The sequence below is a fragment of the Triticum aestivum genome, chromosome 5D (genome assembly GCF_018294505.1).
Source record: "Triticum aestivum cultivar Chinese Spring chromosome 5D, IWGSC CS RefSeq v2.1, whole genome shotgun sequence".
Lineage (NCBI taxonomy): Eukaryota > Viridiplantae > Streptophyta > Magnoliopsida > Poales > Poaceae > Triticum > Triticum aestivum.
This window is the reverse complement of record NC_057808.1, coordinates 184587930-184603242: the sequence shown is the minus strand read 5'-3', so window position 1 is coordinate 184603242 and position 15313 is coordinate 184587930. Positions and strand designations below refer to the sequence as shown.

Here is a 15313-nt window from a genome sequence, read left to right as displayed (position 1 = left end):
ATGTCACAGATCGTCCATCCAACGGCCGCCGTCTACCTAGCTGACTATTTATTTTCCAGCAAAAGACCTTACTGTTCATTTGTTTTATCACCTTTTCTTCATTTACTTGGGTTGTAGGTCTATAAAAACCACCATTCTGGATCTGAGTAGGTAGCTTATCTTGTATTGGGTATAATCCTAGCCATCGTTGTTCCAGCTAGCCTATAAGAGTATCTGAAATCGCACTGAGTTCATCGATTTGATCCACCCAAATTCGCTACTTTTCCATTTCCTTCTGAAATGTTTGGTCAGTTCATAGCCTGAACTAACAGGGTCTAAAATGGACTTCTTACTAATAAACCACCTGTCATTTAGGAAGTGTAGTGCTACTATGAAGCATAGAGGCTCACAAACATATTGTAACTTGAAATTTATGTAACAACAGGTTAGCTGTTATTTTCTATCGTTCATTTTCACTTAAGGTGATACAGAAGAGGTGCATGGCAGGCAGCACTATTAATGACGTGTAATGTTGTGGGTTAATCAATGAACCACTTATTTGTGGTAATATTCATGGTGAGATCATTGAGCCACTTATCTGTTGTGATGATTTTATTTGTACTTACTACTACATCCCATAATGTAAGACGTTTTTTGCAAGCTATCATAGCTTGCAAAAAACGTCTTACATTATGGGCCGGAGGTAGTACTTGAGAATATCCCCATACAAATTAGATTGATAGGCTGCCAAACTGCATGTTCCATTCTTCATAAATCCCCAATTCGCTTGTGGAAACAGAAGGTCTGACCTCCTGCAGAGCAGCCTCAAAGTCCTGTCATCCAAATAAGCGTTCAGAATTAGAACATTACCATCTAGGGGAATGATTCATAAAACAGAAGCTTGTCAGAAATAAACATTTCATATTGATCACTTGGGGAAAAATAGTACTCCCTCCGTCCCATAATATAAGTTGTTATTACAACCGATATATGAGGGTATTGGTTGTAATAACAACTTATATTATGGGTCCAAGGGAGTACGTTTTTAGTGATCAGAAGGCCATCACTGTCTGAACTCAAATACGATATGACTAGTACCTTGAGCATCACCGGACGCACTTCCTCCTTGTTGAGCTTTGTGATTTCCACACCCTGTTGGAGAGCTTCTCTCAGTGGCCCCATTGAGGCATCTTTCACAAGATTTTTCATATCAGATCCCGAGTAACCTGGAAATAACAGATAACATTGTTTAAATCTTACAACAGGAAAATTCAGTAAAATGGCATAATGATCTAGGTTTAGAAACATGATGAAAGCTGAATGATTCTGTGCACCTTCTGTTAACTTGCAGATGACACCTGTTTCTTTCTCTGAGAGCTTGAAAAGGCCATCCTTTTCCAATAGATTGCGAATTATCCAAGTACGTGCTTCTTCACAACCATGAAATAGTCAGTTTTCTACAGCTATTCCATAGAACAGAAATAGAGCATTACCTGATGAAGGAAGGGGGATGTATAGACGCTTTGTCAGTCGCCTGCGTGCTGCTTCATCTAATTCTTGAGGTCTGTTTGTTGCTCCTGCCATCATTTTTACTCCACAATATTAGTATATGCTACAACACATAGTGATTGATGTTCCAAGTTCAAATTGTTGATCCCAAACTAAAAAATACGTGGAGCAAAAAGCGGATCTGCAACGAAGACAGGTCTAACAAGTAATGGTCGTCATAAGTCCCAACCGATGGAGGAGCTTTAGCCTGTTTATTAGGGGTGTGTTGGTAAGCTCCGCTATTGTCGTTCATCACAGTATGATATTCAACATCACTCCACGGGCTATGTGGTAGAACTTCAAAACATAGCTCTAAGCAAATGTGCATACGCAATTTGCATTCGCGGAGAGGAAAAATGCAGACTTTGTTGATGCTTCAATCCCATAAGGCAAATCCTAGAATGACACTTGTAATATCATATAAGAAAGTACACCTTTCCATGCATGACGTACCTATAAGTAAAATTTGCTCGTTTCCACTGTCAAAACCTTCCATCTCAATTAGAAACTGTGTTTTTAACCTCCTACTTGATTCATGTTCACCATCTGATTTGCGCTGCAATCATGCTTAAGGCTGTCAAGTGTCAAAACATGCAATGGATATGGGCACAACAAAAACAACACATAGAACAAAACCTGAGATAGTAGTGAATCAATCTCATCCACAAATATGACAGCGGGCTGACGACAAGAGGCTACACCAAATAGTGCCCGGACTAGCTTTTCGCCCTCGCCAATCTTGCACCAGCAAAAGAATTAACAAATCAATATCAACATAGAAGACAAATTAACAATCAATATCAACATAACAACAGCACAACAACAACAACAACAACAACAACAACAAAGCCTTTAGTCCCAAACAAGTTGGGGTAGGCTAGAGCTGAAATCCATAAGATCTTGAAACCAACTCATGGTTCTTGCATGTGGATAGCTACCTTCCACGCCCCTCTGTCCATGGGTAGTTCTTTGGTGATATTCCCGTCTTTCAGATCTCTCTTCACGGACTCCTCCCATGTCAAGTTTGGTCTACCCCGACCTCTCTTGACATTATCAGCACACTTTAACTGTCCGCTATGCACTAGAGCTTCTGAAGGCATGTGTTGTATATGCCCAAACCATCACAGACGATGTTGGACGTTGGACAAACTTCTCTTCAATTGGTGCTACCCCGCTCTATCATGTATATCATCATTCCGGACTCAATCCTTTCTTGTGTGGCCACACATCTATCTCAACATGCGCCTCTCCGCTATACCCAACTATTGAACATGTCGCTTTTTAGTCGGTCAACACTCAGTGCCATACAACATTGCGGGTCGGATTGCCATCCTATAGAACCTTCTTTTTAGCTTTTGTGGCACTCTTTTGTCACAGAGAACGCCAGAAGCTTGGCACCACTTCATCCATTCGGCTTTCATTTGATGGCTCACATCTTCATCGATATCACCATCCTTTTGCAGCATTGACCCCAAATATCAAAGGGTGTCCTTCTGAGGTACCACTTGTCCATCAAGGCTAACCTCCTCCTCGTGCCTAGTAGCACTGAAACCGCACCTCATGTACTCGGTTTTAGCTCTACTAGGCCTAAAACCTTTCGATTCCAGAGTTTGTCTTCATAGATCTAACTTGCTATTAACCCCCGTCCGACTAGCACCACATCATCCGCAAAGAGCATACACCATGGGTATCTTCTTGTAATATCCCTTGTGACCTCATCCATCACCAAAGCAAAAAAGATAAGGGCTTGAAGCTGACCCTTGGTGCAGTACTATTTAATCGGAAGGTCATCAGTTTCGCCATCACTTGTTCAAACACTTGTCACAACATTAACGTACATGTCCTTGATGAGGTAACGTACTTTGTTGGGACTTTGTATTTCTCCAAGACCCACCACAAATTCCACGGTATCTTATCGTAGACCTTCTCCAAGTCAATGAACACCATATGCAGATTCTTCTTTTGCTTCTTGTATATCTCCATAAGTTGTCATACCAAGAAAATGGCTTTCATGGTCGACATGAAACCAAACTGTTTTTTGGTCACGGTCGTCATTCTACTTAAGCGGTTCTCAATGACTCTCTCCCATAGCTTCATTGTATGGCTCATCAGCTTAATTCCATGGTATTAGTACACAACTTTGAACATCCCCTTTGTTCTTGAAGATTGGTACTAATATACTCCGCCTTGATTCTTCTAGCATCTTGTTTGCCTGAAATATGAGGTTGAAAAGCTTAGTTAGCCATGTTATCGTTGTCTCTGAGGCCTCTCCACGCCTAAATGGGATACGATTATGGCCCGTCGCCTTGCCTACTTCCATCCTTTTTAAAGCCTCTCTGACCTCAGACTCCTGGATTGCACAAAACGCATGTTGGTATCTTCAAAGGAGTCGTCCAGCTAAATGGTAAAGCTCTCGTTCTCTCCATTGAATAGCTTGTCTAAGTACTCCTGCCATCTATGCTTGATCTTCTCGTCCTTCACCAGGAGCTGATCTGCTCCGTCCTTGATGCATTTAACTTGGTTGACATCCCTCGTCTTCCTCTCTTGGATCTTGGTCATCTTATAGATGTCCCTTTCGCCTTCCTTCGTGTCTAAGCGCCGGTAGAGGTCCTCGTACGCCCGAGCCCTTGCTTCACTCACAGCTCGCTTTGCAGCCTTCTTTGCCACCTTGTACTTCTCTATGTCGTCCGATCCAGGTGTAGGCGTCTGAAAGTCTTTCTTCTCCTTAATAGCCTTCTAGACATCATCGTTCCACCACCAGGTATCTTTAGCCTCGCTTCTACTTCCCCCGGTCACCCCCAAACTCCTCTGAAGCCACCTTACGAATGCAAGTCGCCATCTTCATCCACATATTGTTTGCATCACCTCCTCCTCCCAAAGGCCCTCCTTAATAACCCTCTCCTTGAAAGCCTGAGCTGCCTCCACCTTGAGCAACTTTGGCCCGCCTATCCCGCCGGGCACGAATTTGAAAGCAGAAGTCAGCCACCACAAGCTAATGTTGAGGGACAACACTCTCTCCAGGTATCACCTTAAAATCTAGGCAAGCACGCCTGTCTTCTCTTCTCGAGAGAACGAAATCAATCTGGCTAGAGTGTTGACCACTAGCAAAAGTCACTAGATGGCATTCTCTCTTTTTAAAGAGGGTGTTAGCTACAGTCATGCCATAAGCTAGAGCAAAGCTTAAGACATCTTCTCCTTCTTGATTCCTGATGCCATAGCCAAAGCCCTCATGCACCCCTTCAAAACCTGTGTTAGATGCACCCGTGTGGCCATTGAGGTCTCCTCCTATGAAGAGCTTCTCGCCAATAGGTACACTCGTAACCATGTCCTTCAGGCTGTCCCAGAACTCCCTCTTGTGCTCTCACTGTGGCCTACTTGCGGGGCATGTGCGTTGATAACATTGAGAACTAAATCCTCGGCTACCGGCTTGACCAAGATACTCCGGTTCCCTTGCCTCTTGACGTCTACCACTCCATACTCGAGGCTGTTGATCAAGATGCCTGCTCCATTTCTGTTTGTAATTGTCCCCGAGTACCACAGCTTGAAGCTGGTATCCTCCACCACCTTCGCCTTCTGTCCCCTCCATACGAGACTAGGACAATCAGCATGCTGATTTTGACTGTGAAGTAAGCATGTTCAAACTCCCCAAAATAGGCAGCCACATACAAGCATGTTTTGAACGCAAAAAATCTTCCACTTCTTCTATGACCATAGAATAAAGTGTTTTAGACATGATACAGATATCCGAGGATATACCTTTGACAGAAAAATAATACACTTTATGTTCTCATGACTAATACAGCTTAAAGCTACAATAGACACCAATATTCCATGTATTTCTTGGCTAGTCCAGCAGTTATACAGTGCCAAGTTTTATCAAGTTTTATTATTTACTGGGTTTAAGAATTAGAAAATTTACCAAGTTTTATCCTACAAGGTATTTATAAATGATTTATGTCAAGTCTAAATAATTCATATACAAAATACTGATCACATTAAACTGCCCAAATAAGTCGCTTTCCATTCTGTAAGTGTTTTTATCATTTAACCTACAATGAAAGATGAAATATACAGGAAAAGCATTATCAGAATTAAGCTAATCTAGATCTATTAGGAATCAAATTAATATATAGAATTGGTAACAATATGCTCCATAGAGCTGGAAAGTGCCAAGGCCTCTCAAGAACCTGTGCAAAACTGTTTAGTTGAGCAATGCATTGCAGGAGTGGTACATGTACCACTCGCATGCATAATGCAGTCAGTCAATGCGGCGTAAACATGGGAATGAACTAACAATACCAAAAGAATAATTTTTGGAACACATATGTTTGCCCATTTTCATTCTAAATAAATTTGATCTCGAGTTGTCAACTATCAATACTTTTGAGGAACACAGAAAACTGCATCCTGCCACAAGATTATTTGTGTAGGAAGTTAGGAGCAGGTTGTCAAAAGAATACAGGACAGATACGCTTAGAAACATGTTTACACACCCTACTGTATACTGCTTCAAGTTCTTTGTTATTAAGCTTGGAAGCATGGACAATGACAAACTTATTATCACATATCACAAACATCAATTAGCAGATAGAAAAATCAATTCAGTTGTAACACATCATTAGTATGTCAAAGATATTAGCATAGCATAACAGAAAACTAATGACTGCAAAATGAGAGAAATGTGTCAGTATTGAAAAATCAAAACAAGTGCCAGACATACCCATTTGCTCGTGAGTGAACTTGCAGATATGTAGAAAAATGTTGCCTTAGCCTCACCAGCAATTGCTTTTCCAATCATGGTTTTGCCTGTTCCCTGTGGAAATAAGTGTGCATGCATTAAGATTAAGAAAGAAGGGTAGGCACAACACAGCCAGATGAGATAAGTACCCACAGGAGGTCCAAATAGTAGTAGTCCTCTTCCAGGAGACCGACAACCACGAAAGATGTCTGGACGCAGTAGGGGCCAAATAACCATCTCTGTCACACACTTCTTTGCATGATCCAAACCAGCTATTGCAAGTTGGCATGAATTAGTTACACAAAATACATAAAAAAATCTGAAGAACTAGAAAGATATGTACCTACCTATGTCATCCCAGCGAACATTAGGGTCTTTATCCATTATTTCGTTACTAACATGCTCAATAAGGCGAGGTTCCAAATTCCTCAACTTCTCAGGAAGCTCACCATCAGGGCCACAAAGCATTTCTAAGCTGATGGTGGTGATTTTTATTAGTAAGATATGATAGCAAGCACCACCAATATATTTAACATACACATATATTTTAAGGCTACTCATGCATGTGAAATCCAGATTGGATACCATATAAATTGATCCAAAATACAGTTAATGGCAAGAAACTGTAATAGTAATTTGCATGCTCATGATTTGAACGGCTTTTACTAATGTACATTTAGTTAAGTGATCAAATTTAAGTTCATGTATTAGTTTAACATTAGACAAACCAGTGATTACATTTATTGATACTTAAGTCAATTAACATTTGAGGTGAATGATAGCAATGCCCAATTCAAGGGGGTCTTTGCCAGGAAAGGGAGGGGTAACACTTTTTTCCCTAACATAGAAATGGTTGATATTTGAAGACAGAGACTATTTCCACAAAATGCTGCTTTTTACCATCACTAAGCAAGAAACCAGACGCTAAAATGACAAACAAACTCGCTAGATATTCAGCACTCCATATTGGTTCAAATGCTACCAGACAATTAAGTTTGAATTACATACCATTTCTTTATTGAATCTTCCATGGAATCATCATTTTTTCCAGCAACTCCTCGTGAGTTGATTGCGTTGCAAGCAGATCCTCCATTGTTTCGGATAGGGGGGACAAAATTACCACGTGGTCCACGACGAGAATTCCAGCTTGGCCTCACACCATAATTCCGTGTACTAAGGTTGTTATCACATTGCGGAGATACAGAAGCACCTTGGTGACCATTATGCCCATGCTTTTGCACAGTGTCCATCGCCTACAAAGCAAAAGCCAAAAGGCACCCACTGAACAAGGTTACAGCAAGTACAAATATATTGAACTTTAACGTGGATATAAGCCTAATCAACCCTTGTAATTTAGGGATTTAATGGAATGAAAGTGTCTTCTGCTAAAAGGATAGTGATGCCATCTGACATTATTCTTGGTGTGGGCCATGCAGCAAGAGCATCGTGCATCACAACAAAGAAAATAAATGAATAAAACAAAGAAACTATCTCATATTCTATGCAATGTGCAAAAAACAACAAAGTCATGACATGAAAATTTGTGAAGACAGAAGTCACTCATTACATATGAGTTAAGTTTGAATGGTAAAAACCGGTAGCAACCTATTATAAACCATAGGTGATTATGGCATGTCCACTTTTCTTGGAGGAACATAAAAGAATTCCTGTAAAAGAGCTTTCTCTAAAATGCTTATCAAACAGGGAATGAAAATTTTGAACCAGTATTGGCAGCACGGCTAAGTGCATAATTTGACAAGTGCACATACCAACTTTATCCTAGCAGTCACAAACCCATTGGCAGGAGCATCAGCTTCATCTTGGCTTAATGGAGAATTCACATGTTCACATATAGGACTTCTGAACCCTGTATGCTTTCGTTTTGAAGTCTGCAATGGCCCACAATGTTTCTTATCCTCTTCAACCCCCAGATAAGCAGGATGTGTGTTATCATTTTGATTTGTTCTGATCTCATTCTCAACACAAGCAAACTCTTTAGACATGTTCCCCTCTGATTTGAACATATTCTTGTCTGACACACTATTTGCCTTCAAGAACTTGTTACCGTACAATGATGTTATTTTTGATTGTGCCATCAATTTTGAAGCCCCGATGCTAAGCTTCTCATTGTCTATGCCAGCTGGGCTTTCCTCAATATGTGGACCCCCTTGAATCGTGAACTTCTCGCAAGCTGAGTTCTTTTAAATTAAATACATGCCAAGGAGAGAAAAATGGCAACAAAAATTAGCAGGCAAACACCATTATTTGTGAATAATCAAGATGTGTGTGTGTGTGGGCATGCGTACGTGTGGGTGTGTCTTTTGACCTTAAGAAAAATTAGAAATGGAAGGAAATTAAGCAAAAGGGTCACCGACTGGATGCGCCCCAGAGAAAAGTAGAAACGAGATAGAGAAGGGAAAGGAATTTGAGTGATGAAGATGCGCTTTAAGAATAATATAAACTAGATCATACCTGTTGATCAGCAACATTTCCTTTGGATTTCTCATGAAAAGCCTGAAAATACTTTGAACACTTCATCTTTTCAATGCTAACGTCTCCTTGCTTTGGAAAAACACAACCAGCATTCTTTTTTGCGAGCTCAAACGCTGCACTGAGCTCAAAACACATCCAAAGTGAGGATTGATACCAAACTAAGATATGCTCAAGATAGCATGCTTCGGAAGTATAAACTTGAACATTCCCGCAGATAACATGACGTCAATAGTAAATTGGTTAGATGTGTGACTTATACGTTCACAATAAATCCAAGAAAATTCTTAATAATATAAAGTGATGATAAAATGTTATATCTTCATCAGCACAGAAGAAAAAAGATCTCTCAATTTCAGAACTCTCACTGATTATATTTCCTAATTCCTATCTTATATCCATTGAAATGATGTCGCAGAGACCATTACAGATATCTGAAGTTAAAACCCAGAAGAAATTGTACCACAACGGGATTCTGCCCCTTCATCCTTGGTGGCTTCATGAGTCTATGCCGGTGATTCCTCCTCGTATTCTTCCCTCTTTTCCTCACTATTACACTCTTCGTCCATGTGTTGTGGATGAGTCTACTGCCCAGCCAACCAATTCTAATGTCCCATATTCCTCATCTCAGCCTACCTATGGCTTGCGTCATCGCCCGCTTCTGCCAGTTGACCGCTATGGTTTTTCTAGCGCTGGGACGCTTTTCTTGAGTTGACTTCTTATCGTGATGTTGTTGTTCATCCCGAATGGCAGCTTGCAATGGCAGAGGAGATTGCTGCTGTTGAGCGCACTGGCACGTGGGATCTTGTTTCTCTTCCTCCCCATGTTTGTCCCATCACTTGTAAGTGGATCCACAAGGTTAAGACTCACTCTGATAGTTCTCTTGAGCTACAAAGCTCGTCCTGTGGCTCGTGGCTTCAGCAGGAGCATGGCCACGATTACGATGAGACTTCTGCTCATGTGGCCCATATGACCACTGTTCGCACACTTGTTGTGGCCTCTGAAGCACCGATATGTTCAAATGTGCCATATCGGCGTGCAGGACGTCATCGATACGGCGATACGCATGATACGGCAGCAATACGGGTATCCCTGGCTTATCACGATTTTCGATCTAAAACAAAAAAAATATTGCCGATACGGCCGCCGGCACGGCGCCGAAGCCTAGTACAGGCCCACTCCAACACTCCCAAAGTCGTAACCCTAAACAACTAGCACTCTCTGTCGCCATTTGTTGTGCAGCACATTGGATCAAGGATTCAGCGGCGAAAGCACGAGTTCATCGCCGCGCTGCCGCCACCGCCTCCGCTGCTTGGATTCTCTCGCCCCCATCTGGACTCGCCTCACTGTCCCGTGGACTCCTCTTGTCTCCGCAGCCGTCGCCAGCAAGGTTCCCCCCCCCCCCCCCAACCACCACCACCACCCTTTCTTCCCAATTCCTCAACTCCTCCAATTTGCATATTCTTAAAGCTCAGTAACTACAACATTTAGTGGACCTCAGCAATAGCAATTCAGCTTTTGTATAATAAAATAGTGATGGAGCTGCCAAAATCCTTGCGCCTATCATGAACTAAGCATGAAACGTCAAACTGAATGAATCAGACGCCAGGTAGGATTTGTACCGGTCCGAGACGGAGGCGCCAGCGCGGGAGGCAGCGGCGAGACGGGAAGAGGCTGCGGCGCGGATGGGCGCGACGAAGGCGGCTTCAGGACCCGTGTAGGCGGAGAGGGTCTGGGAATCGAGGAAGCCGAGGAGGCGGAGCACGAGAACCTGCGCCGCCGCCGCATCCCCGCGCTCGAGCGCGGCGTCGGCGCCGAAGAGGAGGGAGTGCATCCGCCGAAGCAGCTCATCCACCTCCTTCCGCCAGTTCGTCTGGCTGGCGGAGGAGGAGGAATCGGCAGCGTGGGGTTGCTCCTCCATTTCGGGTGTTTCAGAGTTTCGGCGATTTGGGAATTCTCGATTCTCCTCCCGCTCTTTCGCGGCTGCAGGGTTTTACGGCGTTTTTACCGCGTTTGGTTCGTGACAATTTTGGATCTCTCCCGACTGGATTAGTGGTGGTTTTCAAAAGAAAAAGGAAATGACGAGTAAGTTATGGGACGCGGATTTGATGAACGTGGTTTCACGTGTATCCTTATGAATAGTATTCCCTTTCTCTGTTATTAAATATTTGTCTTTTTAGAAATTTCAAATGGATTATCACGTATAAATGTATATAGACATATTATATATCCGTATGTGATAGTTTATTTGAAATCTCTAGAAAGACAAATATTTAGAAACGGAGGGAGTAAAATTGAAATAAATACTAAGAAATACAAGAATCTGATTTTTTAATATACATAGTCAACCGGTTCAGGATGTAAGTGGTGTTGGGTCCCACTAGTCCCACATATGTCATCCACCAAAAAAAACTTAATTGGCGTTCGTGGACACCCAGGAAGATTAACCGGCGCAAGTGGATAGCCCAGAAAGCCCATCAAGCCAGCGGCAGTCCACAATTCCCGTTCGCATCCTTCCCCAGTCAATCGCCATGCCCTAGGCTATGGCACAGCCGCCGCCATCTCCGCCACACCACCTCTCTGCTTCCAATCCTTCCTTCATTCCATAGCGCCGCCGTCGCCGCCGTGTTTCTCGAAGAGGCCACCATCCAAGGACATCGCCAGCGACTGAGCCGAGCCTTGCGAGGATGCCTCCTCTGCTCTCTCCCCTATCCTGCTGATGCCCTCTTCAGCTCCTGCTCCTCCGTCGCCGTCAAAGGGAATAGTCGGGGACCAAGTCGAGCCATGCGTGTCTGCTCCCTCCCTAATCCCGATGATGGCCTCTTCGGCCCCTGCTCCCCCGCCTCCTCCTCTTCTCCCCCAAGGTATGCAAAATCCCCCCCTAGCAGTTCATAGATCCTTCTTGTGAATTGTGGTCTTCCTGAGCCCTGAGGTTGGATAGTGTTGTTGTGAATGTTGTGTAGCTGCAGATCAGGTTGTGTAAACTACTGTAGTACTACTTGTGAATGTTGCTACTACTTGTGAGTTTAGGCCATGTTAAAGAGTTTGATATGCTATGAAATTAATTCATATGCAAGTTTTTTGAACATTTGAAGTGTGAGAATGTCTGAAGAAAGCAAATAGAATAATTCTACGTTTGCGTCCCATTTGTTCTGATTGCTAGTTAAATTTAGCATCATTCGACATTCAATGCAAATTTGATGGAAGTGGCCATGGGTGACGTCGATGACCAAATGGTGTTGACGATCAACAAGCAAGCTGAAAAGTGGGAAGCCATGGAGCATGAACAACATGTGTGGAATGCTATCGATGAGCAAGGGAAGTAAGTATCTGGCCCTCTTGTGTTTCCCTGTGACATTACTTGTATTCTTTTATTTTTTTACCCCTATGTTTGCGTTACAGATTAGATAGGCAGAATAAAAAATGAAGGCATAAGGCGACAGAGGAAAGGCTGGAAGAGAAGAGGAAAGAGAAGTGAGAAGAGAAGAGGAAGAAGCAAGAGAAGAAGAGGAAAAACCAGGAGGAGTTGCAGGGGAAGAGGAAACATGCTCGTTCGACGAAATGTTCTAAATTTGTTCAATGAGCTACAAGAGAGGAGCCACAGGTCATTCTTTTCGGATTTCTCTATTAAACCTCACTCTATAACACAAATCTGCTTCTATACCTTCTTGAAATTTATAGCATGTTATGAATTTTTGGTGTTTTGTTATCTAGATACGAGATTCTCCACCTATGACACATAGTCAAAGAGCGGCCTGATCTGCATTGGTAAGTTCACCGGTGGCAAACATGTGGAGATCTTCCCGTGGGCTTCTAGCAAGAGTTGCAGCCTCAAAAAGGGGCAGGTCTCCCTCAATGAGGATTGATAGTTCCCCTTTGGAGAATAGACCGAGATCACCCTCTATCTTAGGATCCCCTTCTCCAATGACTACTCCATTTGGAGGTTCAAAAATTAACCATCCACATGGTGAGTTGGCTTTTTTTCTCTTTTGCAATTACACTTGTATGTAGTTACAAGTTTAACATGTTCTTGTGAGTTGACATTTTTTTTGCTTGCCAATTAACAGTCCGCAAGACATGAAGACTAACTTCTGCTGTTTGGAGAGATTTCGAACCAATTTATCGTCATAAGATACTTGTCAAAGCTCAGTGCAAGCACTGTCATGAAGTGTTTCAAGCTGGACGAGATGTTGGCACAAGTGGTGTAAGAAGGCACTTGGCTGCTTGCGAAAAAAGGTCAGATTTACACCTCTTCGTTGAGAAGATGAAGTCCTCGATTTGATCTCCTAATGCCTCTATGCTTAAGCAATGGAACTTTGATCAAGAAACATCTAGAGATTTTCTTGCCAGAATGATAGTAATGCATGAGTTGCCTTTCTCAATAGTTGAGTACAGTGGTTTTAGAGACTTCGTGAAAAGTTTAAATCCCTTGTTCAAAAATGTTTTTAGAAATACTATTAAAGAGGAGTGTATGAAACACTATAATTTGGAGAGGTCAGTGTTCTCTGAACATTTGAAGAAATACAGTGGTAGAGTTGCTTTAACAGCGGACATGTGGACATCTAATCAGACTTTGTCCTATCTATGCATCACTTGCCATTTGATCACCAGCAAATGGATTTTGCAAAAGAGGATCTTCAGATTTTTTATGGTGGAGACTGATGTCTACTACTCAACCTTCTTCTTGTAGACGTTGTTAGGCCTCCAAGTGCAGAGGTTTGTAGGACAGTAGCAAATTTCCCTCAAGTGGATGACCTAAGGTTTATCAATCCGTGGGAGGCGTAGGATGAAGATGGTCTCTCTCAAACAACCCCCCAACCAAATAACAAAGAGTCTCTTGTGTCCCCAACACACCCAATACAATGGTAAATTGTATAGGTGCACTAGTTCGGCGAAGAGATGGTGATACAAGTGCAATATGGATGGTAGATATAGGTTTTTGTAATATGAAAATATAAAAACAGCAAGGTAAATAATGATAAAAGTGAGCACGAACGGTGTTGCAATGCTAGGAAACAAGGCCTAAGGTTCATACTTTCACTAGTGCAAGTTCTCTCAACAATAATAACATAACTGGATCATATAACTATCCCTCAACATGCAACAAAGAGTCACTCCAAAGTCACTAATAGTAGAGAACAAACGAAGAGATTATTGTAGGGTACGAAACCACCTCAAAGTTATCCTTTTTGATCGATCTATTCAAGAGTCCGTAGTAAAATAACACGAAGTTATTCTTTCCGTTCGATCTATCCTAGAGTTCGTACTATAATAACACCTTAAGACACAAGTCAACCAAAACCCTAATGTCACCTAGATACTCCAATGTCACCTCAAGTATCCGTGGGTATGATTATACGATATGCATCACACAATCTCAGATTCATCTATTCAACCAACGCAAAGTACTTCAAAGAGTGCCCCAAAGTTTCTACCGGAGAGTCAAGACAAAAACGTGTGCCAACCCCTATGCATAAGTTCATAATGTCACGGAACCCGCAAGTTGATCACCAAAACATACATCAAGTAGATCAATAGAATATCCCATTGTCACCACGGGTATCCCACGCAAGACATACATCAAGTGTTCTCAAATCTTTAAAGACTCAATCCGATAAGATAACTTCAAAAGGAAAACTCAATCCATTACAAGAGAGTAGAGGGGGAGAAACATCATAAGATCCAACTATAATAGCAAAGCTCGCGATACATCAAGATCGTGCCAAATCAAGAACACGAGAGAGAGAGAGAGAGAGAGATCAAACACATAGCTACTGGTACATACCCTCAGCCCCGAGGGTGAACTACTCCCTCCTCGTCATGGAGAGCGTCGGGATGATGAAGATGGCCACCGGTGAGGGATCCCCCCCTCCGGCAGGGTGCCGGAACAGGGTCCCGATTGGTTTTTGGTGGCTACAGAGGCTTGTGGTGGCGGAACTCCCGATCTAGGTTATGTTTGGGGGTTTCTGTATATATAAGAGGTTTTGGCGTCGAGAACAAGTCAGGGGGGTCTCCGAGACGACCATGAGGTAGGGGGGCGCACCCTCCACCCTCGTGGTGGCCTCGGGACTCTTCTGGCCCATCTCCGGTACTCCGTGAGCTTCTTCTGGTCCAAAAAAAATCTCCGTTGAATTTCAGGTCAATTGGACTCCGTTTGGTTTTCCTTTTCTGCGAAACTCAAAAACAAGGAAAGAACAGAAACTGGCACTGGACTCTAGGTTAATAGGTTAGTCCCAAAAATCATATAAAATAGCATATAAAACATCCTAGATGGATAATATAATAGCATGGAACAATCAAAAATTCTAGATATGTTGGAGACGTATCAAGCATTCCCAAGCTTAATTCCTGCTCGTCCTCGAGTAGGTAAATGATAAAAACAGAATTTTTGATGTGGAATGCTACCTAACATATTTATCAATGTAATCTTCTTTATTGTGGCAAGAATATTCAGATCCATAAGATTCAAAACAGAAGTTTAATATTGACATGAAAATAATAATACTTCAAGCATACTAACCAAGCAATTATGTCTTATCAAAATAACATAGCCCAAGA

General features: G+C 42.4%; 1 protein-coding gene across 2 annotated transcripts; it reads right to left on the bottom strand.

The window, feature by feature from the left end:
- Nucleotides 1-378: 378 nt before the first annotated feature.
- On the bottom strand, nt 379-10789 carry LOC123120020 (ATPase family AAA domain-containing protein FIGL1). 2 transcript variants are annotated; one of them, XM_044540024.1, is made up of 13 exons: nt 10378-10789; nt 8738-8876; nt 8035-8463; nt 7274-7518; nt 6613-6740; nt 6419-6537; nt 6248-6340; nt 2164-2265; nt 1981-2083; nt 1473-1556; nt 1314-1409; nt 1078-1205; nt 379-812 (listed from the first exon to the last, which is right to left on the bottom strand). In XM_044540024.1, exons 1-13 carry the CDS (start codon nt 10674-10676, stop codon nt 711-713), a joined length of 2067 nt encoding a protein of 688 aa, XP_044395959.1. In that variant the 5' UTR covers nt 10677-10789; the 3' UTR covers nt 379-710. The 2 variants fall into 2 exon arrangements, with proteins under 2 accessions (XP_044395959.1, XP_044395960.1); XM_044540025.1 differs by having other exon boundaries at nt 8738-8871; nt 10378-10605.
- Nucleotides 10790-15313: the final 4524 nt, after the last annotated feature.